This window comes from Scardinius erythrophthalmus (assembly GCF_964197995.2).
Source record: "Scardinius erythrophthalmus genome assembly, chromosome: 15".
Classification (NCBI taxonomy): Eukaryota; Metazoa; Chordata; class Actinopteri; order Cypriniformes; family Leuciscidae; genus Scardinius; species Scardinius erythrophthalmus.
In genome coordinates, this window is record NC_138235.1 from 36,172,711 (window position 1) to 36,200,617 (window position 27,907).

The 27,907-nt window shown below is 34.8% G+C and overlaps 2 protein-coding genes across 2 annotated transcripts in view; one reads left to right on the forward strand and one right to left on the reverse strand.

Moving 5' to 3' along the window:
* Nucleotides 1-198: 198 nt before the first annotated feature.
* Nucleotides 199-5,373, forward strand: myl9a (myosin, light chain 9a, regulatory; the record flags this gene model as incomplete). Its single annotated transcript, XM_081387314.1, is given in 8 exon segments — nt 199-239; nt 241-275; nt 278-306; nt 308-364; nt 367-397; nt 1,633-1,839; nt 3,010-3,171; nt 3,755-5,373. Coding segments are annotated over 8 exon segments (738 nt in total). The 3' UTR covers nt 3,931-5,373.
* An 8,674-nt stretch (nt 5,374-14,047) lies between these two features.
* Nucleotides 14,048-27,907, reverse strand: part of dlgap4a (discs, large homolog-associated protein 4a) — a gene marked incomplete at its 5' end in the record, with an annotated part of 39,426 nt that continues 25,566 nt past the window's right edge. Inside the window, 6 exons of the mRNA XM_081386550.1 lie at nt 14,048-15,010; nt 16,902-17,054; nt 18,594-18,685; nt 21,454-21,788; nt 22,952-23,040; nt 25,234-25,646. Coding sequence (XP_081242676.1) covers nt 14,786-15,010; nt 16,902-17,054; nt 18,594-18,685; nt 21,454-21,788; nt 22,952-23,040; nt 25,234-25,646 — 1,307 coding nt within the window. The 3' untranslated portion in view covers nt 14,048-14,785. The remainder of the gene's footprint in view (nt 15,011-16,901; nt 17,055-18,593; nt 18,686-21,453; nt 21,789-22,951; nt 23,041-25,233; nt 25,647-27,907) is intronic.

The window sequence follows — 27,907 nt, forward strand, 5'->3', positions numbered from 1 at the left end:
TGCATTTTTTTCTAATGCAAATCCCTCAGCAGGGCCTGAAATGACTTTAGAAAGCCGGCCTGTGCTGGTCCTCATCTGCACTGGCTGCCAAAGGAAATGTTTCTTTTGTCCTGCACACTTAATCATTTATTTGCTAAATAAGGCCTCGTTCTGGCCAGACCCGGGCCATTGTGAAAACGTTCTGCTGTTTCTCAGGATATGCGAGGTCTGTGGCTCTCAGATTCCTTTGCCTTGTATGGCTAAAGGCTCCAGACGGGAGGCTGACCTCATTGGCCGCTCAGGAACAGGGAGGTGTGGAGAAAAGCCTGAAAAACCAAACAAACTTCCCTTCAGCCCAAAGAGGAACAGATCCGACACACACGGCGTTCTTCTCCACCGTCTTCAACAGCTAAACCAGGTACACTTACTCTAAGAACTGTCAATCGTTGTTGGTTTTGTTAGTGGTTAACAGATATAATACACTTTCAGTCTGAACAGTACTGGCAGAGAACATGCATAGTTTCAAAACTGATTACATATGATATTTTACATCTGAAATATGTAAAGTCTGAAATGGGGTTCTGTTCTGTTTATAACAATACACATTTTATAATTCAACATGAAGATTTTGGGTGACACTTTATTTTACTGTTACATGTGTCTGTTACATATGTAGCTAGTATCGCTATAAATTATGCATAATTACATGCAATTAATCCTAAGCCTATAGTAAGTACATTTAGTTAAATATTATTACTCAGTACGTAAATGTATAATTACACTGTAATACTGATACCTTAACCCAAATATACATATACCGTATGTATAAGTGAAATCAAAAGTTTTGTAAAGTGCCACCATTTTCAGTCTTTACTGGCTTGATTTAGTTGGCCTTGCGGTTTGATAAATTAATAGTTTTCAGTCAAATATTCCATGCAGTACAAAAAAATGAAGTTTTAGATGAATTATAGCATGTCACACCACAGGATTCTGCTGAAACATCTTGAAAATCCATGTCAATTTAATGTCGAAAGCACAAATGTCCCTCTAACTATTATGATTTAAGACTGGATGCATATTTCATACACATTTCGTACATATTTTCCCACCGAATAAGATTGAAAACACACTCTAAAAAATGCTGGGGTTTTTTAAATCCCTGTTGGGGTCGTCGGTTTAAATGTTTAAAATGCTTTTTAAACCCGACGGTTGTGTTTGTCCATATTTGACCCAAACATGGTTTGAAACAACAGCATTTTTTAGAGTGTACTTCATCTGTAACACTTAACAATAAGGTTAGTTAGTTAACATGAACTAAGAGTGAACAATACTTCTTCAGCACTTATTAATTTGAGTTAATATTAATTATAACATTTACTAATACATTATTAAAGTCAAAGGTTGTATCTGTTAATGCACTGTGAACTAACAATGAACAGCTATATTTTGATTAACTAACATTTACAAATCTTAATAAATACTGTAACAAATGTAGTGTTCATGTTAGTTAATGCATTAACTAATGTAAACTAATGAAGCTTACACTTCATCCATCATACGAGTCGATGGCATTGCTCTATTGCATTGCATTTCCCTCCAGGCTGCGATAAGCCGACTCTAATGACTTTAATCTCGCATCTCTTCCTTCTGCAGAACCAAACCCAACAGTCAAAATGTCTGCAGCCAAGCGTGCCAAAGGAAAGACCACAAAGAAGCGCCCGCAGAGGGCCACCTCCAACGTCTTCGCCATGTTCGACCAGTCGCAGATCCAGGAGTTCAAGGAGGCCTTCAATATGATCGATCAGAACAGAGACGGCTTCATCGATAAGGAGGATCTACACGACATGCTGGCCTCTCTCGGTAATATAGATGGTTTTATATAAAATGGGAAATAACTTCAGTGTACTCAACAGATGCTTTAAGGTACATCTTTTTACTTTGGTCATGTAGGTTCAACGGGCTGAAGTATGATTTTATATTAAAACCTAAAGCTATATACACACTTTTATGAACTAATCATACGTTTTTTGCTCAACCTCAATAAAACCACCGCAGTAAAATTCTCCGGACTCTCTAGGTCAATAGTTATAAAAAAATGTTTTTTATCTTTACCGTTTGGTAAACTATAATGGGGTCATTTATAAAATGGGCGTGGTCAACTGTACACAATGTAGCTCCGCCTCCTTTCAGCGCTCGTTGTGTTCTGTCTTCCGGTTTGTGTTTCCACAGCATGAAGGCAAGATCTTACGGATTTATGAATGAAGCGCTCGTTTTAAAATCTTCCTGGTATATATGGAGAGTTCAGATGCAAAAGCCTCTAAGTGCCATCTGAAATTTTCTTCTAGAATGATCATTTTTTATCAAGCTCGTATATTTAAGTTCAGTAATTTCACTTAAATGGTAATTTTCATTGCCATTTAAGTGAAATTACTGAATTTAAATATACGAGCTTGATAAAAATGATAATTTTAGAAGAAAATTTCAGACGGCACTTAGAGGCTTTTGCATCTGAACTCTTCAGGTAGTATATATATATATATATATATATATATGTATATATATATATATATATATATATATATATATATATATATATATATATATATATATATATATATATATATATATATATAAAACATAAATATTTTCTTTCTTTCTTTTTTTAAATATGCTTCATTTTTCTTTTGAATTTAGCCTGAAAGAAAGTAGGTAAGAACAGGGTTTGTAAGATTAATGCAATAATAAAATTTTCCCCTAATTTTTTTTCTTTTCTTTTTTTTTTAAATAGGCTTCGTTTTTCTCTTGATTTTGGGCTGAAATATATGACCTTATGTAAGATGAGGTTTTGTAGGATTCCTCCAATTTTGTCAGTAATAATTTGCATGCCAAATAACATACAAAATATCAACCATTTGTCATCAACCACACTGGAATGATTTTACCAGCACCAATGAAACTTCAAGCAGGACAGTAAAGTTGATGTGTGTGTGTGCATGTGAGGGCTTATATCGATGTGATTGTTTGATCTAGGGAAGAACCCGTCTGACGAGTATCTGGAGGGAATGATGAGTGAAGCTCCGGGTCCCATCAACTTCACCATGTTCCTCACCATGTTTGGAGAACGTCTGAACGGGACCGACCCTGAAGACGTCATACGAAACGCCTTCACGTGCTTCGATGAAGACGCTTCTGGTACAGCGAGGACTTTAATCTGGCAGACAAATAACATGTTCAAGTGTTAATAAACTGCATTGCACCATCTCAAGCTAAATTAATACATTTTAATATATGCTGGGGTGTAATTATTCCCTCATAAAGGTCACAGGATTGACAGTTTCTGAGTTGAATGACATTAACAACTTCTTGAATAGTTCATATTAAAATGTACAGCATATATATATATATATATATATATATATATATATATATATATATATATATATATATATATATATATATATATATATATATATATATATATATATATATATGTGTTTTTTTGTTTTGTTTTTTACAAAAATATTTTTCTTTTGATCTTTTGGCTTAAATATGATCTTGAAATATTACTAAAGCCATATATACATTATTCCTAAAACCTAAACATGATTATTATAGTTCTAACTAAAACCATAAAATGCCATTTTTTTCCTACAAAATGATTGGATTTTTGTGTTTAGTCGACTGACCCTGACGTATTTTAAACTTTATTTTTTTTAAATCAACTCTTACATGGTTGTGATGTTGACATAAGCCTGTAATCTGCCGTGTGTAACAGGCTTCATCCACGAGGATCATCTCCGAGAGCTGCTGACCACCATGGGTGATCGTTTCACAGATGAAGAAGTGGACGAGCTCTTCCGAGAGGCGCCGATCGACAAGAAAGGGAACTTCAACTACGTCGAGTTCACTCGCATCCTCAAACACGGCGCCAAAGACAAGGACGACATGTAAAAACCAGCAGCCAGATTCATTTAGCAACTTATTATATATTATGTACTGATCCCTTACATCTAATGATTTTGATGATCCAGTAGTTCAGATTTATCACTTTATCACATGGTTCCCTATTGATTTTCCTATGAGTTTTTATAATGGGGGTTTTCAATATAAGGTCTGCATAACTTGATGTTACTTGAACGTTTTGCCCTACAATGTAAATTACACACTAGAAAGCGGATTTTGAAGCTGTTGTTTATTTTTTTTAAACATAGGCTATGTTTTTTAATAAGAAACTAAGGACATTTGGGGTGTGAGTGTGTGCAGTTTACGTTGTAGGACAAAACTTCTAAGTAGTGTCAAGATATTTTTACCACAGACCTTATTTCGCTCATATAGTGAAAAAAAATAAATAATTAAAAACCCATAGGAAAAAAATTAGCGGGAACCATGTGGCGATTACTGGCCGTTCACACAATAGGCTTATATGTGTATTTTTTTATTCAACTGCGCTACATTTCCACTGTTTTTCAAAATAAACACGCTAAAAATGAAAATGATCCCATGATTTACTCACCCTCAAGCAGGTGTATATGACTTTCTTCTTTCAGACGAACACAATCGGAGTTACATTAAAAAATATCCTGGCTCTTCCAAGCTTTATAATAGTAGGCCTAGTGAATGGCGGTCCTGATTTTGAAATCCAAAAAAGTGCATCCATCCATCATAAAAGCAATCCATACGGATTGATCAATCCAAGCCTTCTGAAGCAAAGAGATGGGTTTTGTAAGAAAAATATCCTTATTTAAAACTTTATAAACTAAAACAACTAGCTTCCGACAGACGGCCTAGGCAAGTCGACTTCCGGCAAAAGCGTAACCCCTGACGCGATGTAGAAGAGTAGTGTAAGCTTTGATGCCTCTCGTGGTTCAAACAAACAGGGCTGGGCAACAAACTCAAGCTCCTCTTCTCTTCGATCGAAATCCTCTGACATATTTCTTTAAAAATTCTCGTTTTAGACTTCGTGACTGGTGTTTTGTTTGCTTTATCCTCTGCGCTTCAATGTTCGTCAATAGTGCCACTGCCAGGTCTATCGCCGTAAATCAATGCGTACGTCAAAATCAAGTTATTTTTTTCAATAAAATTGTAAATATGGATATTGTTCTTACACAAACGCATCATTTCGCTGACTTAGGCCATCACTGCTTGGGTGAGAACAGTTTAAACTTATCAAACTTGGCTAATCAAGGAAAACAAGGAGTGTATTTGACGGCGCTAAAACCATTTTTTTTTTTGTCAAAAATGGCGTTTTGGATGTAAACGCGATTCATCTATTGCGTAATTCTGACCCTTTTGGCTTGCCATATCTTTAAGTGATATCTTTTTATATATATTTATGATATATTTTTGTCTTTTGTAAAGTCTCACATACTTCACAAAATAAAGATCCAGTATTTGACCTGTTTTCTTTCTTTGTCTCTCCAGATAAACCCGTGTAAGTTATCAGACTGAATCTGCTGAAGACAAAAACAGTCCTTCACATGAAAAAGATATCAAGAAGTCCAATCTCCACAATGTCATTTTGCTGAATTTCTCTATTGAAAATAAAGTTTGTACATTTGAGAATAAGTTCTATAAGAATCTGAATGAATCGTTATTTGTTCTGCAAACGGATCGTCACGTGGACCGATACAAGCATCATTTTAAATAGAAATTCAAAGTATTTCTGCAGCATCACACAAAATTTAACACAAGATAAATAGGTTTTCCAGCTTTTAAAATACACACAATTCAATCACATTTTACTACAAAATCTGTGAAATATGAGCCAAGATTTCATGAGATGGACTCACTGTAAAAAAAATTAAAATTAAAAAAATTAAACAAACAAAAAAGTTTAGTTAATGCCTTAAATTTTTAAATATAATCAAAAAGTAATTTCAACTAATTAAAAAAAAAAAAAATCTTGCCTATAGTTTAAATTCGAACAAAACAAACGAATTTCCAATTGGTTAAATTATTTTGATGACTTCATCGTGGAAAAACATATGTTGTCATGACTTATTGATCATATCATTTTTTTACAGTGCTGAACAATAATAAATGAACATGAACAATATAAAAGCGATGCCACCCGTTGTTCTGCTGTTCTTGTTAAATAAAACTTTATTTTGATTGTAAAAGAAATATTCCCACAACAATCCTACAATCTACAGAGTGTAACATTGTATATCTATATTACTTTAAAACATGTTAGTTCTGAAAAATAATAACCATCAATGATAGATATCTATAGTAAATCTCTCTTTCTCTGGACTTTGGAGACGTAAGGATGAGATTTGGACCTGTATGCATATTGAATTCACTGATCCTAGATCAGATTTCATGTGTTCATTATTATATTGGTGCTCAAAACCAAACCACACAGAGAAATTCATCAGTGTTAAACCAGTTAACCGTGTTCTGGCACTTTCCACAAAAGGGGTAATGCTTAAAACTCTTTAAGTCATTTGGTCTGAAGGTTCAGTGAAAGGAGGAACTTATGACCTCAAAATGACAAACTACAATTTTACATTCTTTCTATAAAAGGTTTGAAATCTATTTCACATACATATACATACAGTACATACACATACACACACACACACACACACACACACACACACACACACACACACACACACACACACAAACATATATATATATACACACACACACACATATACACACACACACATATATATATATATATATGTCCCGTCTAATCGATTAATCGCATCTAACATAAATGTTTGTAAATACAGTATATGTGTGTGTGTATATATGTTAATATTAGTGCTGGTCAATGATTAATCACATCCAAAATAAAGTTTGTGTTTACATAATATATGTGTGTGTACTGTGTATAATTACTTTGTATATATAAATACACACACATGCATGTATATATTTAAGAAAAATGTGTTGTTTATATATAAAATATTTATATTTATATATAATATAAATTATGTATAAATATATATACAGGATATACATGCAAATATTTCTTAATATATATATATATCTCGATTAATCTCATCTAACACAAATAAATGTGTGTGTGTATGTATGGTATATACTGTATATGGTATATATGATGTAATTTCCTGTGTGTCACAATTTTATATAATATTAAAATGTTGTCATTTGAGGGAAGATCATGAAAATTTTAGCCAGTTAAATAAAAATACATTAATTAAAATGTATATTTGTATCTATATTGAATACAGCATATCTGTAGTTTGAAACTAAGTGACAATTAAACACAAATTTGCCGCCCATTAATGGAAAGTGCCATTTACCGCTAAAACAGTTCATTTAACCCTGGTTTTTCACTATAAACACACAAACAAAAGTGCAAGAAACAACCTGATGGATTGAACAAATGTTGTGCATGAAAGCGTCAGTATCGGCCCTCTACGTCTAGAATATTTCTCTCCAAAGTTGGCATAAAAACAAAAACTTGACAATGTAAAGTACATTTGATTTGTGTCCATTAGCATCTGACACACACACACACACACACACACACACACACACACACACGTGTGTGTGTGTATGTATATACAACAATATCCTTTCAATAAAATCTGAGGCATCACATGTAAAAAATAAAATAAAAAATAAAATAAAACAATAAATAAAATATACAAAGGCAGGGGAGATGTCCACTGAAAGTCCATAAGTGTGTTCAGTCCAGTTTAGCCCTATTAAGATTCAATGTATTTGAGTTCATTGATATTCAATCCAAAGCAAATAATCAATCCTTCCACCAGAACACAAAGGTTTGAAGACTCTGATATTGCTGACATGCAGAGTTCAGAAATTTGTGCTGAGTTTCAGTATCTGTTGGAAAAGCAGGTCAGTAAACTTGAGAACGCAAAACAGACAAGTTGAACATCATGAACAAGAACAAACAGTCACCGTTCACACGACTGGACAATCTATGACAAACAGTAGGCTAACATAAGATGCTACTTTATTGCTCGAGTCAATTGTGTAAAACGTTTGATGAATCCGAGCATTCTGAGCTGTGATTGGTCCAGAAGTTCATTAAGACAATTATTCCAATCCGTCATAAAATGTCATGCTTAGAAAAACAACTGTGGTCAGATAATAAAAAAGTCAATATGCAACCTGAATGTGAATGATTCACCTACTCTTAACAAAAGTTATGTTTAGACAATATCGCTACTGTTTAAACATAATCATTTATTAATATTTGCTATGTTTCACCTGTTTGACTTGAAACGGGCCTTGAAAAAGAGCCGCTTCCCCCGCCATCACGCCTCACACAAACCAGGGGCGGAAATTATCGGGGCTTGAGGCAAAAATGCCACCAAAATTAATACAAAATACTCCCCAAATTCAAGATATATAGGGCAAAAAAGTCCCTGTATGTCATACATATATAGCCCTGCTTTATGAGTTCTTGTTTTTAAGTTTTAGCCTATATTTATGTTTATAACTAAGGATGTCGTTTTCTCGAATATCAGCACTATTGCAAACGTGAAGCCTACTGATTTTATACAACAGTGCAGAGCTAAAAAATGTGGCGTAAATGTAGGCTACGTTTTTGACCAACTTTTTCCCATGTTATTTCTAACGAGAAATGACTATTTTAGCAATTAAAAACCAGCACCAACGCTTGCTCTGTTTTGTTGTAGATCATTAAGCTACAGTTCGATCAAACAAAGAACATAGCCTAACCATAGTATCCACACTAATGCACGATATCATTGTTTATTATACGTCTGTCACTTTAAATGCTCGCGCTCTTTCACGCAGGATGGATTCTGATTGGCTGTGAATGTTTTATCGTTCATTATCGGGGGAAAAAAATCGTTCCGAAAGTGATTCCAACGATATAATTTATCGGTGCCGTTATCGTTACAGTTGTGGTGTGGACTCTGTTATTCGTTTATATTTATATAACGATTTTTTTTATATATATATATATATATATATATATATATACAGGGCTTGACATTAACACCCGCCAACCCGCCAAATGCGGGTGGATTTTGCTCGTGGCGGGTAACACAGTCACTCCAACTAGCCACTTTGGCGGGTTGAATAATTGTAGTCTTTTCAAAAGGCATCTGAAATAAGTGTGACACTACGACACTACAACTCCAATAGGGCTGTCAACGAATATTCTAAATTCGAATATATATTCGAATAGTTTAAAAAAAAACAGAATTTCGAAGGTGAAAATTAATATTCGAATGTGGAAAAACGCCCGCGGTAGCAGAGGCGCGGCTGTCTGCTTTGCGAGTGGGCGCGCTGCCTGAGGGGTCAATTTATTTAACGTTAAACAGAAACATTACTGAAGTGTAGGCTACTGTACTGACTGAATAGATATTGCATGAATAAGGTAGGTTAGATACAGCAGTTTCATGCACTGCAGGCTTCCACTGGTTTGATTATTTACCGTTTCATGTCAAGGAAAAGTTCCATGTTTACCACAGCACAGCTCGCTCGGAGCGTTCAATGTCGGTTCTATATACTGTAAAACTTCAATTAATGTTAATAATATTTGTTTCAATCACTGAATGAAGCCTGCTATATAAGAGTCGCGACCTTAAATTGCTTGCACAAAACTCTTGATCAGCACTCAACATTTGCTTATTGTTGTTGTTCATTTAAACTGTTATGCACAGAGCGCGTGTCGCCTCATTCGCGCCGCAAGACCTCCAGACGCGCGTAAACGCGTCTTTACACTCGCGCCAGACGCTCTATTTGTTGATTTACTTGTTTTCGTGTAGGTAATACGTTGTCAAATATGTTTTAATAAACTACCTATACAAGTAGTTATGTCTCTTTGTATTAATTTGTCCTGTTATTGACGTAATGCGCGTCATTGACAAAATGCGCAACCAGATGTTCGAATAGATCGAATATAAGCTAAGTGGGTTTTTTTTAGAGGGAATATTCGAAGGTCATTTTTGGGCAATTTTGACAGCCCTAATGAGTATTGTCGCTAGTGACCGACAACAAAGAATCGAAGAGACAGCTAGCTGCCCTGCTGGAGTTATGTCGTATGCCGGTGGAGCAATGTGGCGACATAATACATAATACATGGTTTCATTTTAAAAAAGGAGCTTTACACACAACCTTATCAGAGCTAATGATAATGACCTGTATTGTTATATATTTATGTAGTCTTGATTTGGGTGTGTACAGTGGTTTTACATTTTAAAGGGTTGTAAATCTAGTTTAAGTAAATTTTAGCACGCCATAGTCAACTTTTATCAGGTAATTTCACAACAACAAAAATGTGGCTAGTAAAAATGCTGTGTGGCTAGTAACTTTGGAAAACCACTAGCCACATTGGCTAGTGAGCAAAAAAGTTAATGTCAAGCCCTGTATATATATATATATATATATATATATATATATATATATATATATATATATATATATATATATATATATATATATATATATATATATATATATATCGTTATAACTTTATAGTTATCGTTCTTGGTGTGAAAGACTGTCCACACTTGCCCAGATGTCAATGAACACGACATTATGAGATCGTTGGATAAGAATAAACTTGTCAGGAGAAGCTCTAAACGTCAAAATCGGAGTATAAGTGTTAAATATTTCCTCTTGACGTGCCGATTTGTCTGACTGAATTGATTGAATGTTGATTTGATTGTAAATAATGCGTGGATAGTGGTAGATAGAACGCGTTTATAAATGCCACTACTAAGAGTAAAATGAGTTAACATTGTTAAATATAACAGAGATGATAATCGCAGTCGCACTGCATGCAATATTTTAATATTTGTGTGTCCGCTGAAATTTAGTTAGGGACAAATGCAAATAATGCTGGAAACGGACTGTAAAATTTATATAAACAACTTTCAGAATCTAAAATTGCATTGGATTTATTCGGATTTGAGGAATATCAGTGCATGTAAACATTCCCATAAAACAGTCATATTTTACTCACCCTCCTGCCGTTTTTGAATCTTTTGCTCGCCAGGACTGCATTATGTGATAAAACAATTACAGGGAAAACAGTGTCTGTGAATTATTATTAAGAATAGATGTGAATGTCTATGTGAATGTAATTTATTCCTGTGATCAAAGCTGAATTTTCAGCATCATTACTCCAGTCTTCAGTGTCACATGATCCTTCAGAAATCATTCTAATATGATGATTTGATGCTCAAGAAATATTCTATATAACAATAAATTATCAATGTTGCCAGTTTTTCTGCTTAATAAAAACAGTATTTTTTTTGCAATAATACTTTTTAAGGGTTTTTTGATGAATAGAAAGTTCAAAAGAACAGTATTTATTTAGAAATAGAATTATTTTGTAAGATTATAAATGTTTTTACTATCACTTTTAGTCTTTTTAAAAAATGATTTACCCCAAACCTTTGAATGGTAGTGTTTCTCAGTTTCCGAAAAAAATGACATACACTATATAAGTATAATGGGCCTATTACAAGACAGGAGGGGCTGCTAAAATCCAGATCTTAAGAAAACTGAATCTTGTGTTGAAACTTGATTTGTGTTCATGCCTCAGTCATCATCATGTGAACAAAGAAAAGATTTTATGAACATGACTCACGTTCTTCTACAAGTTGAGTTCAAACTGAAGCAAGTCTGAACTTCACACACACACCACATGAACCATGGGAATCAAGCTTCTGAAACACCGGGATCTTCTCAGTCAGAACTTTATAGCAAGTAGAATTTTCATTTTTGGGTGAACTATCCCTTTAACGCTTGTAATGGAACACAAACTCTGAAATTTATGAATTATTATTAATAATGCCATCTAATCTCCTGCATAAACACTCACTCACCATTTAAACACAATTTTCCTCCAGCTTCAGTAAATGGTTTGCTTCTGAACTAAAGGCCTCATACACTGTCGACCAAAAAAAAAAAAAAAAAAAACTAATAATAATAATAATAAAAGTCTCTGTTTGGATTTAAATAGGCAAATGCTAAAGAGTCTATGATTGGATCATTATTGCAGTGATTATTATGTTTGGGAAAATTTCTTCTAAGCCTAATTGATGGAGTGTGTAGCTTTTGATTTATTAAAGCTACACTGTGTAGGATTTTCTCCCACCTAGCGGTGAAATTGTATATGACTACCAACTGAATATTACTTTCTAGCCCCTCCCATTCTGAGGGCGTTTTAACTCCTACGGTGGCCGTATTATTTCAAATCTGCCGGCAGTCGCGAGTAATCTCCCCCTCGAAATTCGTCACGGTGCCACTGAGTGTAAAAACGCGAAAGGCGAAGCTTGAATTTCCAGGTATGTCCCTCTTTGGCTAATGTATTTTCAAGATGGAGGCGCAACATGGCTGCCGCCATTCGAGTGACTTGCTCGTATGTATTCTAAATGGCAGATTCTACTTACGAGCTTACGAGTATACTTGATTAGTTGGTAGAAGTAATTACACATTAATGAGCACATATCATTTTGAAAGAACAAAGTGTTTTTTGCTAAGAATCAACTTATTAAATTACACAGTGTAGCTTTAAAGAACCATGTAGTAAGACACATCATGGCCATATTCCAGGATGACATTACAACATTTATTTCCATGAATTTTTTGAAGATCTTGTATTGTCAATGCAAGAGTCCAGCACTCTGTAAAGTCTCCTCCGGCACATCCCAAAAACTCTCCATGTACTTAAAGGGATACTTCACCGATCAGCATTAAGCTTTGTATCAGTAGAAACCCAGTAGTATTTTCGAATGACTGTGCTTCCCTCCCTCATGTCCCCCTGAGACGAGAGATTTCTGTTTTGTGTGTCTGGTAATAAACCTCTGTTGACGCAAAAATCGTCATTTAGCCTCATGATCATCGGAGGCTTGTTTGTCCAGAGGCGAGAGACTCCAGCCAGTAGGAGGAGCTCGTCCCGCATGTCTTCAACCCGCCCATAGGGGGATCTCACGATAAAACGCCGTCTTTTCAGTTTCGAGTCGACTAGTAGCCTAGTTGTATCATTTCTCCCGATACTGCCCTCTGTAACCGGTAGGCGTGGCTTGGGCGTGTCCTCGTAGGGCAGCGGAGCAAGTGCATTCTGGGAGTCGTTGTCTTTCATCCACATGAGCCAAAAATACATTTTCTGGCTTTTCTCAGTCTAGAAGTCACCAACTTCTAAAATAATTTCACATTTCTACAACATAAATGACCCAATTTAAATACACATTCATCTTTCCAGCGGTGAAATATCCCTTTAAGCTCTGGAAATGATTCATGCTCCCTCCCAACCATTCTTCCACAATCTGAGCCTGATGAATCTTGACATGGTCATCCTGGAATATGGTCATGATGTGTCTTCATACCCGGTTGTTTAAGAAATGAAAAGCTACACACTCCATCAATCAGGGTTAGAAGAACCGTTGCCAAACAGAATAATCACTGCAATAATGATCCAATCATAGACTCTTAAGCATTTGCCTGTTTAAATCCAAACAGAGACTTTTTTCTTTTGGCCAGGAAGTGTATATTAGGATTATCTGTAATTCGGCACATGAACAAACCGGCAGTGATTCTCCGAGATCTGAAAGGTGAAGTGTGTTAAACACATTTGAACCAGTAAACCATCTGTTGGTCAACATGCTGAAGACAGTAAATACTGTGACACTCAATGTGTGGAAATCTGACACTGAAACAACTTCTCCAAACTAAAATCAGCTGAGTTTTGGGTAACGGATGTTTTTAATATCTGTCCAAAAAATTAATAATAATAAAATAAAACATTTGATCACAAATGATGGGCTCTAATTGGTCACACAAAGACACGGCCGTACGGTCATCGCTGGAACCGTGGCATCAGGAAACCGTGCTGAAGAACACATGGAAGGAATGGACGACAGAAAACACAACTGAAACCTTTCAAATTAAAATAATATTAATAATAATAATAATAATAATAATATTACAAAACAAACAGGCTGTTGGTCCAAGTCAAAATCTGGACATTGTCACTGTTGAAGTTTTAAAACATTCATCATAAAAACAGAGTCGAGTGGTCATATTTGGACCCTATTAAACAAAAAATGGATTGTTTGACGTGGAAAATAAATCAAGCTGAAATGCGTTTCTGCATTCAATTTTACTGGAGTGAAAAGTGACGTGAAACAAACAGTGCTAAAAATCTGCTTCCTGTGCTATTCTACGACTTCCTACGGTGATCCGCTTCACACTTCAAGTATCTGCTGTACCATCAAAACCTCGACCGCAGAAATCCACATTCACATACGCAACGCCATTCAAACGCTTCGAGTGATAAAGTCACATGTCCGTGTTCGTGCTCCCGACGGCGGCGCTCCACACAGCCGGAAAAAAGGGAAAAGAAAGGTGTTTGTGAGAACGGGAAGACTGCGCTGATGAAAGACAAGTGCACACGTGCAGGATCCTGAGTGCATGCTGTCCGTGGGTCATGTGACGGGTGAAGCGGGTCATGTGACGCGAGTAAAGGGTCTGAGATCTGACGCGGTCTTTTCATCATCAGAGATATTAGCACAATTTACAGACAAAGTCTTGATATATTCCATGAGATAGTTACCTTTTATAACATTTATAATTATAACAAGGGGAAGCCATATAAACAAACGGTCAACAGGAGGTTCTTCAGTGGCAGCGGCGACGCGGAAGCGTTCAAATTCAATTTTTCGCTCTTTTTATTGTTTTTTTTTTGTTTTTTTGCTCGTTGTATCCGGCCGTTCACCTTTAGATCCAGGCGTGGTGCGCTCCGGCTCCGCAAGAGTGAGCGTGTCCGTGAGCGCCAGGCAGCGTCTCTAGGAGTGGGAGGAGTTTATGGTTTGGTGGTTTATTAGAGTCGCGTCTGAGCCTCGGGGACGTAGATCTCGATGCTTTCGGCGCTCTCGGTGGCGGAGTTCTGCCGCTCGGAAACGGCGCGTTTGGCCGCCATCAAACGCTTCCTGGCCTCCTGACGCTGCTTGTCGGCCACAGAGTCCAGGCTCTTCTCCTTCCCGCCGCTGGACTTTATCTTTACAGTCTTCTTTGGTGTGTGGGCTGGAGCAGGCTTCTTCTCCTCCTGAGGACAATCATTCAACAGTTAAAATAGGATTATCATTTAGGAGTATCATTTTTTTTAACTATTACAATTTGTAACCATTATATTAAATAATAAAATAAAAATTCATAATTAATCATTAATATTAAATATTATCCAGCAACCTCAGTTACACCAGAGAAAAAAAAAAAGAATAATATACTGAGGATATCTATATATCTATCTATCTATCTATCTATCTATCTATCAAAAAAATTTCTATCTCTGGTGTTACTGAGGTTGCAGGATAATATATATTAGGGCTGTCAATCTTCCTCTAAAATACTATTCGAATTCCATTCCTTATTTTATTTAATATTCGAATAATATTCGAATATTAAATGCTCAAATTCATCCTATTATTAATATTTACGACATTACACAGTCTTATGGATCGTCAATGCGTGATGTTGATCGGGCTCATATCTTCATAGATAAACCGTCAGTTTGTCTGATATTGCCTTTTGGCGGACAGCTGGTAAGCCCCGTGATGAGGAGAGAGGCAGAAAATAAGTAATTCTTGCCTGGTTTAGCACGGCGGTTCCTCGGACAGATCGCCTAGCTTGTCAGGTTGTAAGTTGTCATAAAAAAATAACGTATATTTTCCTCTCCATTTTGGCCTTCCGTCCACAATGAGACGGCGTTTTTATTAATGAAAACGCACTCCAAAGTGGATATATTTGAAGACGCCGTTTTCGAGTTGTAGTGTGGACTGAGAATCAAATTGTTGATCTCCGTTACCGTGGAGACTTTCCTCTCCGCGACTTTTGACAGTTGTGATGATACAGCGTGGATAACGTGCACAATTGTGTTACGATTCAAAAACTTTATTGTTTATCAGACGAAACAAAAGCGTTTAATTTTCACATGTGTGTGCCAAGGCGGCGAGAAAGGCAAGATTGCATTTTTAAAAAAAAATATATACATAAAAAAGCAATATTCGAATAGGAACTTCAGCATTCGAATAGTATTGATTTTTTTAATATTCGAATTTCGGAATTCGTTCCAACAGCCCTAATATATATATATATATATATATATATATATATATATATATATATAATATATATATATATATATATATATATATGACCTGAGTTTTGAGAAATCACTAATATTAATTTACACTATTAAAATACCGTACACTATTTTAAATATTACATTTATTCAAAAAAATATAAAACAAAATACATATATAAATACTAAATATTTATTAATTTATTTATAAAATAAAACAGAATATAGATAGAAATATAAAGCAATTAATGAAGAATATTTAACAAAGTTATTAATAAAACAAAAAATATTAAATTATTTAATCATTAACATTAAATTGAACTGTTGAAATACACTATGCTAGCTTATAACAAACAAAAATATAAACTTAAAACAATAAAGCAAATATAAAATACATTTATAAAATAAACATTACATTTTACATGATTTAAAAAATAAATACATATAGAATAGAAAATGAATTATTCATAAAGCACATATAGAACAAAATTGATAAAATTAATAATGTGCAGTATATTAAATATATGTATAAAATAATAATAAAATAAATTATCAAATTAATATGTAATCATTCATGTTAATTCTTAACATATAAATACATTACGCTAAAGTATCACTCACTCCGTTTGCACTGGATTACTATTACTATTTATGCCAACTATTTTTAACAAGTAGCATCTGACGCACTACATGTTCATCACATGACTGTATTACGAGGACGGGCAGCTCCAACAAGGGAACGCTTCTAGATCTAAACACTGAAGTATAGCCAGAAACCAGAACTTCATTCTACCTTCACATCGGTTAAACAAGCAAAAGGAAGCGTTAGGATGTTGGAAAGGAACATGAGTTGGACCTTTTTGTCCTGGGTCTCAGACATCTTCCAGTCGTTGGACCTGAGGAGGTGGAGCTCGTCGAACTTCATGCTGATGTCCTCGATGGACAGCTGGAGTAGATCCCAGAACCCGGCCAGATCCTGCGCGGTGGGTCGCGGCTGAGCGTTCACATCCTGACGGAAACAGACGCGTCACACACTCATTTCATAGCTCTTGGAAGAACATCTATCCACTTCAGGTCCATCAAAACGGTTTTGGTGTCAAAATGACATTTTCAATATGATTCTGTTTCTGTTTTTGACGTTCTTTGTGCTGTATTAGACAGCAGAAGTAGAAGTTTTGAATGGCCAGTAACTTAAAAATTTAGCAGCCAAATTGCTTAGGTGAGTGAAAGTTAATTTCAAGCCCTGTGTGTAACGGTACACACACTACATCACTGATATGACCTCAAGAAATCTTCAATGGCTGTTATATGAATGAACTGAGGTGATGAGGACAGAGTGCCAGCAGAGGGCGCTTCTACAGCTGAGAGTCACATGACCGGATCTGGGTTGATGATCCGCACTCCTGCAGTATTTCCAAGTCAAAGAAAGTATTGAGCAGGAGAGAAGAATGGCGGGACAAGATTTTACCCAACAGAATGAAAGTAATAGAACAATGCAAGATATTATTGGATGGTATTTCTCCTCATCCTGCCGCCTGTTACATCAGCAGGAAAAAGCCACACTAAGATATTATTGAGATTTTAAACATTTTGTGATGTGCTTTGTATTGCAGTAACACAAACTGTGATTCATATTGCGATTTAATACCTTTAATTTAACTGCAAATGTCCCCAAAAGGCAAACTTTGTCCACATATACTTTTTAATGTAATAGTATCAAGTTCTCAGTCTGTTCATTTCACATCTTCACATCAATCTCCTTCATATACCGTATGTATGTATGTGTGTGTGTGTGTGTGTGTGTGTGTGTGTGTGTGTGTGTATATTAGGGGTGTGCAAAGCAGCTGGTATTTGTATCTGTATTTGTTGAGGGGGGAAAAGTATTTGTATTTGTATTCGAGTAAAATTCAAAATAGGTATAAAAATCCATTTTTTTTTTGGCGTTACACTTCTAATTTACGTTATAGTGTAAGTATTCTTTAATTATATCTATATAATAATTATGGAAATGCAATATGTAATATTTTTTTTCAAAACTGCATTAAAAATGTCATTATTCGGGTTCGGCTCCACCCCTAATATATATATATATATATATATACACACACACACACACACACACACACATATAAAACATGACAATAAAGATAAATGTATATATACACACACTTTCTAGTTATATTACACACACATTTAATCCTTAAATAACAAAATAAAATGACTAATTATTAAATTTAAATTAATTTAATTAAACTAAATAAATTAAATTAATTAATTTAAATTAATTCAAATTACTTTTATCATTTTATATTTTTGTATGACTATTAAGATTTGCATTGTGACATTTTCACAACAATTATGTATACTTCATCCCTGAATAAAAAACTAAAATAGAAATAATTTTTAATCCTTGAATTACAGTAATATATATGTACATGCAAAAAAAAAAACAACAACTTTAAACTTCTTTTTTTTTTTCAGGGTGAGATATAAGGTGTGCATGACCTCAGGACTGACGCTGTGAGTGATCGGCTCTCAGGACACTCACCAGGTTCTGCTCACAAAGGCCCCGGAACTGCTTGAACTTCTGAGACATCAAGAGCTGAGCGCATCCGACGGCACTGCGGACCTCTCCCAGCACTACAGGAACACACACACACACTATTCGTAAGCCTGCTATCTATTAGAGCTGGCCCAAAAAAATATCCATTTATCCATTTGAATCGATTCTCATTTTTATGAACCGATATCGGATAAATCGCAATAGGCTTTGTGCTTTGTTACTTCTGATATGAAACAAAGTCTCAAATTCTGTCCAAATTCTTTAATCGCTGTAGTGCCTCAGATCAAGCAGCACGTGAAAATTTTACAATGAAAAAATGTCACCAAAAAAGTCATTCGGTTTAACCACTGATTTGAAAGTTAAAAACTGATTTGACATTGATGTTGAGATAGTACATAGTGTGTACCACAGAAGAAATATTAAAACAAATTATCACTGATCTCATGTTATCATTTAGTGGACTATCTAAACACTCCAACATATTCAAGTAAAACATTGCACAGGGAAAGGAGAAAAGGGAAAATGTAAAAAAAAAAAAAAGAGCCTGCTTTATATTTGTATTATTGTAGTTCCTTTAGTTATTAAAAACAATATTATTCCATTTAAATATTTACTATATCGGTTTACCCAATGACCTTTTGACACTTCAAAATCTTTCAAATACCTTTATATGTAGTAAAATATAATTAAAACCTTTTGGATTCAGTAAAAGAGATCAAGTTGTACTACCTTACATACTTTGGATGTTATATATTTGTTTTTTTTATTATTATTATTAAGGCCTTTGGACAAAAAAAATGACCCGTCACGTCATTGACCCTTATACAAATCAGTTATTTTTTCAGCATTAGTTGAGAGATAATTTGCCATGTACTGTCCCTGATATATACCCAAGATAATCTCTATCGAATCGAACTGTAAGCTTGTGAATTGAAATCGAACCGAATCATGAAATGTGTGTCAATACCAAGCCCTAGTATCTCTGTGTTGACAGCGTGCCGTCAATCAAAGCACACAGACAGCAGAAACATTGATTCATTACGTCTGCATCTGCCTGCTGTGGAGGAGCGAGAAACACATCATCATTCCTGCATTATCATGTCACAGAAGCTGCCATTGATTTCTCTCTCTCTCGCTCTCTGTGCCAGGTTCAAACCTAATGACTTTAATCACAGGCTCGAGGAGCCAAAATTAGCAGGCGACAGAGAGCCGTCTCTGATTAAAGCTCATTAATGAGGCCGCACGTTTAGAGAGAGAGTGATATCATCCTTTATTCACGGATCCGCAGGGCGTTTGATGCGCGTCTGTAAAGGGAAGCTCCTGCACATTATATCAGTAGTATTGGCCTGAAAATACTCTAGTAAAGTCTGAATGATTTAGTGAGTAAGTCTGAAATCAGGTTCAGTTAAATAGGGTAAAAAAAAGGTCATTTAAGGTTATCATTCACAGTGGTGACAATGACAGTTACCAACAATACCATTCTAGTTTTATTATTTAAAATTTTGAGCATGTGTGTGTCTATATATATATATATAGACACACACATGCTCAAAATAAAAAGCAAGTAAAAAGCAAGAATGTTTTTGGTGTTTTATATATATATATATATATATATATATATATATATATATATATATATATATATATATATATATATATATATATATATATATATATATATATATAAAACACCAAAAACATTCTTGCTTTTTACTTTTTATAAATAATCTAAATATTAAATATGTATGTATGTATGTATGCATGCATGCATGCATGTATGTATATATATATATATATATATATATATATATATATATATATATATATATATATATATATATATATATATAAAACACACAGAATTATTTATAAAAGATAAAAAGTAATAAATTACACTAATTTATTTTATGTATAATATATTTTTATAATTTATTTTATGTATAATATATTTTTATAATTTATTTTATTTTTATGTATAATTATAATTTATCATATGTATATTATAATTATTTCTGAGCAATAAAATAAACAATAATTATAATATAATTATAATAATTATTATTATAATATATATATATATATATATATATATATATATATATATATATATATATATATATATATATATATATATATATATATATATATATATATATATATATTTTAATATTTGTACTTGATTAGCCATCAGGTATTGATTGGATAATAAAAATGAAGTTAATTATTTATTAAAATCAATAAATATTAATTATTACTTTTTAAAGTAACTGAATAGGTTTTTTAACTGAACAATTCAACTGAAATTAGTTACATATTTGAAATTAAACTCAAATTAAATTATTTGATTTTATCCACCAGGAATCAGTTGGATTAATGAAATTAATAGTCAGTTATTTTTATTATTAATTAGTTGATCCAATTGAAGTGAATTAACTTAATTTGGTTTTATCCATCAGGAATTGCTTGATTAAAGGGATAGTTCACCCAGAAATAAAAACAATTAGCCCATGATTTTCCGTCTGCCGGAAGCTAGTTATTTTAGTCTATAAACTTTTAAATATGGATATCATTCAGTTTCAGTTATTAACCCCCCGGAGCCGTTTCGAGAACTATCATGAATAGATGCGCTTTGATGGACTGCTAAAAACAAAAACCCATTCACTCCCATTATAAAGCTTGGAAGAGCCAGGACCTTTTTTAATATAACTCTGATTGTATTCCTCTGAAAGAAGAATATGCACCTAGGATAACTTCAGGGTGAGTAAATCATGGGCTAAGTTTCATTTTTGGGTGAACTATCCCTTTAATGAAACTCCTTGAGTTATTTGTCGAGCGAGTATCTCACCCTCCTCTGACAGCTGTTTGTCTTTGGTCTCGAGGTCCATCTGTCGACACCAGGCCTCCATGCGGTCCGTCTCGGCCTGGAGAAGCTTCTGGAAGCAGCGCCCGTCCCTGAGGCCCGCCGACCCCCCGGGCTGCTCCGCGGACCCGTTCACGCTCCCCGTCCCGGCCTGCAGAGAGGGGTCCGGCGGGGGCAGGGAGGACGGGTCCAGCGCCGGGTCCAGCTTCTCCAGAGACCGGCGGGCCGTCTGACTCTCCGAGGGTTTACCGTCGTTCTGCTCCTGGGATTCGGTCTCCGTCGTCTCCTGTCTCGACGCCATGCTCGTGAAGCGACTGAGCCTAGACACGCACAGAGAGAGAAGAGACACTGACCAACACTGACAGCAGTTCAGCTCGAGGTCCACACGGGACTTTACTGGACACGTACTTTAGTTTCCATTATGAATCCATTATGTAAAAATCGATAAGCTGGAAGACTGTTTGAAAGTAGTAGGAAAAAAAAAATATATATATATAAATAAATAAAAAAGTAATAATAATAATAATAATAATAATAAATGATACATACATACATAGTTTTTTGTTTTTATTTTATTGATATTATTATTAAAAAGGTGTGCCATCTCAACTACTGACTTCACAAAACATTCATTTTTCAGAAATTATATATAAAAAAAAAATTCTACAATATTTTAATTTTTCTCTTTTATCACCACCAATAACTTCATTTTATATGTAATGTAATATATATATATATATATATATATATATATATATATGTAGTATATACATATATACATACTACACACACATATACATATACACACACATATACATATATACACACGTGTGTGTGTAGTATGTCCACACACACACATACATATACATACACACATACATATATATATGAAAAAAATCTGTCGTATTTAATAATAAAAAAAGAATAGCAGATGAAAGGAAGAAAAAAAAATATATATATATATACAATCCTCCAAAATACCGCCATATTCTTCAACATTATTTATTTCTCTAATATAATCGCTCCAAACAAACAGAACTTTAAATAAATGTATGAATATCAATTAAATGTTAATAAAGTAGAAAAGAGTTAGATCTGCTTCATTTCATTTGTCCGTCCTAGGAAAAAAAGCAGCGAGAACTGAATTGGAGGAACAGAAAAGAGACCGTAGGCTGGGAGAAAGACAGACAGCTGGTGTGTGGGAGACAGCATACTTAAAGAGAGAGAGATGCAAAGATATGAAAATAGACTGAAACGCAGAGCGCCAGGAAACAAAGCGAGCAGAATCTCATTATCTCCTGCCGTCTACACTGAATCATTACTTGTGAGTGTTTCCAGCACCATACATGGCTGAGAAAGCTGACTCACACACTCGCTCTCAGAGAGAAGTGCTGCCGTATCAAATTCAACATTCGTAAACAGCGCTAAACGGAGGACCGACATTTCTATGCTCAAGGATGCAGAAGTCAGAGAGGAAACTCACGGCCTGCCGTCTTCAACCTGAACCCCGATGGACTGGAACCTGGTCGTGGGAGTGTATTCCTCTTTCTGAAACGGCTGCACACAATCCACCTGCGGCAAAACAACAAAATATTCATCTGAAAAGGATCCAACAAATCTATTGCTAAACAATAGTTATGATTAGCGATGCACCGATACCGATACCAGTACTCGGGTGTATTGTTCGACCGATATATCGCCAAGGCCGATCAGTTTTTCTGATTGGCCGATGTGTTGGAAGCGGGACTTTTATTTTGACGACGCTCTGGACTTTTATTTTGACGACGCTCTGGACTTTTATTTTGACGACGCTCTGGACTTTTATTTTGACGGGCGGCGCTGAGAACACCAGCGCCTGATCACACAGCGCTCACTCACATTCTCCGTCTTCATTAGTTCACGATCTCTGTCAGTCATATCTAATACTTTGTTAGACAGAACTGGTAAACAAAGAAAGTAAATGGTATGCGAAAAAGTAAAGCGTTTGCTTTTATATTATTTGTAACAGAAAAGGAGAACACTTCACAGGAGACGTGATCGAAAAACTGGAAATCCTTCATTTTAAAATATGCTGTGATATATCCAGTTACCCACTGTGTCATACTCATATCGTTTTCACTGTGTGCTGTATGTAATATTAGCGTTTCCTTGTCTTTATTTGAAAAAATATGATTACCAGTGCGCACAAAATTAGCAGATTACTGAGTACCCTGTTACAGTGTTTACTTCCTTTTTATTCACATATTCGTTTATTTATAAACAATGACTTTATTTGTGATTCAAATAAATTCTTTAGTGCAGATTCAAGAAGTTGCCATCTAAAGTATAAGCATGTTTATTTTAAGGATTTGTTTTCTAAATTATTTCCAATTTATTAAATATTGATTAAAAAAAATTATATATATATTATATGGCATTTGATGCAAAGCAGGATTTTTCCTGCTCTTCTGAAATAAAGCAACGTATTTTGTGACGTACTTAACATTTATAAATCAAACCATTGAATGAATTTCATTAGTCATGGTACGCCACATCCATGAGCTCATTAACATATAATTAACATATGACTGCCCACATTTACATATCAGAGCCAACTCTGCATTCAACAAACTAGCCTGTCCTGATGAATGACCGTATGAACTGTACGCATCATAAGATTTTACACGCGTTATAACAAAAAAAAACAGACAGTAGTATCTATAACTTTCTAAAACATTTTCATAAACAAAATTATATACCAGTAAATTGTTCCTAAACATGACTATGCATTTCTTATTATATAAAAATATCATTATATATTATATGTAATAATGAATATTAATATTATAATTAAAAAAACAATTGAAATGCTTAGAATTGTATAATACTATACAATTTTGCATGACCAATAAAATGTATCATTTACCATTTTTATTATATATTAATGGTTTATATTTATTTTTATTGTTTTTGTAAATAAAAGGGTAAATCATAGAGGGCATAATGATAAAAAAGAAAACGCAAAATAGTCCTAAACAAATTGATAAATTGCTTTTGTTCCTCTTTAGTCGCTTAATGCATAAAAGAAGAATTAAATGCGAGATATATTTATCAATTTGTTTGGTGATTTAATAATGAAATAATTTTTATCTTTATTCACTATTTAATGATGTATTTATTGATTTTCTTTAAATATTTAACAAATATCTTAAATGGCCCACCACCGTATAGAAGGGCATTTATTTTATCACAATAATAAATTGTAAAATCCTAAATATCTATACGTCTTAAATGTACAGTAGCAAAAGCAGCTTTTTTAATATCTAAATTAGTGCTGGGCAACGATTAATCGCATCCAAAATAGAAGTTTGTGTTTACATAATATGTATTATATATGTGTGTGTATTGGGTATAATAATTTTGTATTTATAAATACACACATATGCATGTATATATTTAGTAAATATTTGCTTGCATATACTGTATATTTATAAAGTTATATGTTTATATATTATAATTTTCTTAAATATATACATGCATATGTGTGAATTTATATATACAAAATAATTATACACAGTACACACACATATATTTTGTAAACACAAACTTTTGATGAGCAACTACAGGAGATTCAACAAAACTGAGCAGACTTCAAGCTTATATGCAAATGAGCAGCGACTACCAATGAAAGTGACGTCACATGACCGGATACCAAAACTGCAATCCAATAGCATACATCACAACAACGTCTTTATGCATACATCTGAAACATATTTATGCACGCACCTGAATACCAATGGATGAGAGTTTCCTCTTGGGCGGAGCTTGCAGGTCTTCAGGTGCCAGCGTGAGACTCGCAGGCTCGCTTCTGGCGTCCGGGGCGGGCGGGGGCGGGACTATAGCGGGAGGAGGCGTGGTCACTCTCGCGCTGGGCAGATGCACGGGTTCCCGCGGGGCAGGGATGGGCGGCCGCTTGACGCTCTTGGCCAAACTTCCAGTCCGAGAGCTGGCGAGGCTGTCGGAGGAGTTGCTGTGCCCTGATTGGCTGTTGACGTCGCTGCGCTGGTCCTGGCTGTCCAGGTACGTGTCCTGGGCGGATTCGGTGCTGCTCTGGACCGTAACCGAGATGTAGGGTTTGGAGGTGGTGCGTGGAGGAATAGGAGGAGGAGCCTTCTTACAAACAGCCGTACACGTGGAGACTAGAAAAAGACAGGAAGATGGACCGTCAAGAATGTTCTCACTAGCGCCTACTTCAGTACCAAGTCGATACTTAAAGTAAAGTGACTTTATAATGTTTTCACTTTTTTTTGTGCATAATTTAACATGTTATGTGTTATGTACGCATCTACGGTGGAAACAACTTTCCTCTTGAGGACAAAAACCATCCATCCATCCATCTATCCATCCATCCATCAAACAGCATTAATAATTAACTAATCACATTTATTTCATATTTTTTTAATTAAAGAACTATGGGTAACTAACTAAGGGCTGTCAGATAAAAATTTGAACTGTCAGATAAAAATTTGAATTTCAAACATTCGTCAAATAAAAAAAACTTTGAACTTTCGAATTTTTGGTGTGTCAAGAGGCGCGTCGAGACATGATGAAGACGCAAGCGTGTTTTCTCAGGTTACTGATGCAGTTTTATGCACCACTGTAACCTAATTTTCCTTGGACGCACATTAAGGAAATTATATTTTATTTAAGAACAATTGTTTTAAAAGTTAATGCACTTTAAAAAGTGAATGTCATTTCATTTCAATAAAAGATAAGATGTTTGATTTGGTTTATACTTGTTTATTGCGCTCGCTTGCGAGCATAGTAGACAATTTTGCTAATATTTAAGAAAGAAATTCGAATGCCATTTTAGGCGCGTTCCCATTACAGATTTGCGCAAAAAATTTGCGATTTTTTTCTAAATGTCGACAAAAAACTATTGCGAAATGACGGCGTTTCCATTGACCGATGTTATGCAACTAAAACTTCATTTTTTCCTCTCGTGATAAGTAAAATCACTCCAAAAACCATGGCAACGGACGTTGGTAGGTTTATGAACTATATCCCAGCCACTGCACTGGCCATTATTATTAATCGGAGAAGACGTATGTGTGTTTTCCAAGCATTAATGGTAAGGACCGACCCTTATTATACTTGTGTTGTGAGCGGCACATATGAGGTGTTTCTGGGTGTTTCTTCCTCATATCTGCTTCAAGGTGTTTATTGTGGCATTTATTTAAGGTTTAGAATCAACTATTCCTGTAATTATTTTGTCTTAAATGAATTTAATAAAGAAATCCATCTCGTATTCTGTCCAAACACACCGCGTCATCTTCGTCAGGTGACCTGTAAATGCGCAAAAACTGTTTCCATTGCAGTTTTGCAAAATATTTCTTTTTCGAATTGCCTGAAAAACCACCTCATGCGAGCGCAAAAACTTTTTTGCGATAAATGGGGGAGTTTTTGCGCAATTTGAAGGGTAATGGGAACGCAGCTTTTGACAGCCCTAGTTCTCACTAGTGTTTACTTCAGTACCAAGTTGACACTTAAAGAGGACCTTTTTACATTTTCGACTTTTTAATGTCTTTCAAACAGCATTAATAATTAACTAATCACATTTATTTAAATGTTTTAGTTAAAGAACTATTAAAATAATATAGTTATAATGCAAAAAACATTAGTACAGTGAGCTGAAGTTTTACTGGTATTGGCACTGACTATACTGACATTTTTGGCACTGACACCAATTCTCACCAACCCAGAAACAACCTCAATACAAAGTCTCTTCAGAATGTTAAACGTTTTTTCCCAGCAGCCTCTGCTCTTGGGGGCAACAGGAAGAGATGAGACAAAGACAGGCATTTACATACTCGAATCTCGACAGCATTCCTCTCATGCCGGCCGATGGCAGACCGCGTCAGGAATGTGTTGGCCTGCGCCCACAAAACATGGCCTAAATCTGCTGACGAGACTCCAGGTTTTGTACGGCATGTCATGAACCCTGATGATAACGCTTAACGCCGTATTATTAGCCTGCTGAACAGTGTAGGAGAAGCTACTCTGAAACCGCACAAGATAGTGGGCGGCATGACCATATTCATACAGTATGATTTTATATACAGTCATTTTATATCACCATACAGTTACTTTTGCAGGAAACTCAACCCCAAAATGTTTACTATATTATGAAGTGAAATGTTGTGATGTCTGTTTGATAATCTAGTGGCCTAATTGCTTAAAAATATGGAAAATAAAATTTGTGTAGGCCTATGAAAATCAACAGATTACTGGTAAGAAATGAATGGCAAGAGAGATATCAGTGCACAAACAGCTTCACATTATGAAACACAAACAAGATAAACATGAATACATCACAACTATGACTGGATGAGACATATTTGATGCCACTGTAAAAAGTCAGTAGAAGTGGCATATAACTGGAACTATGAACTTAAACTAG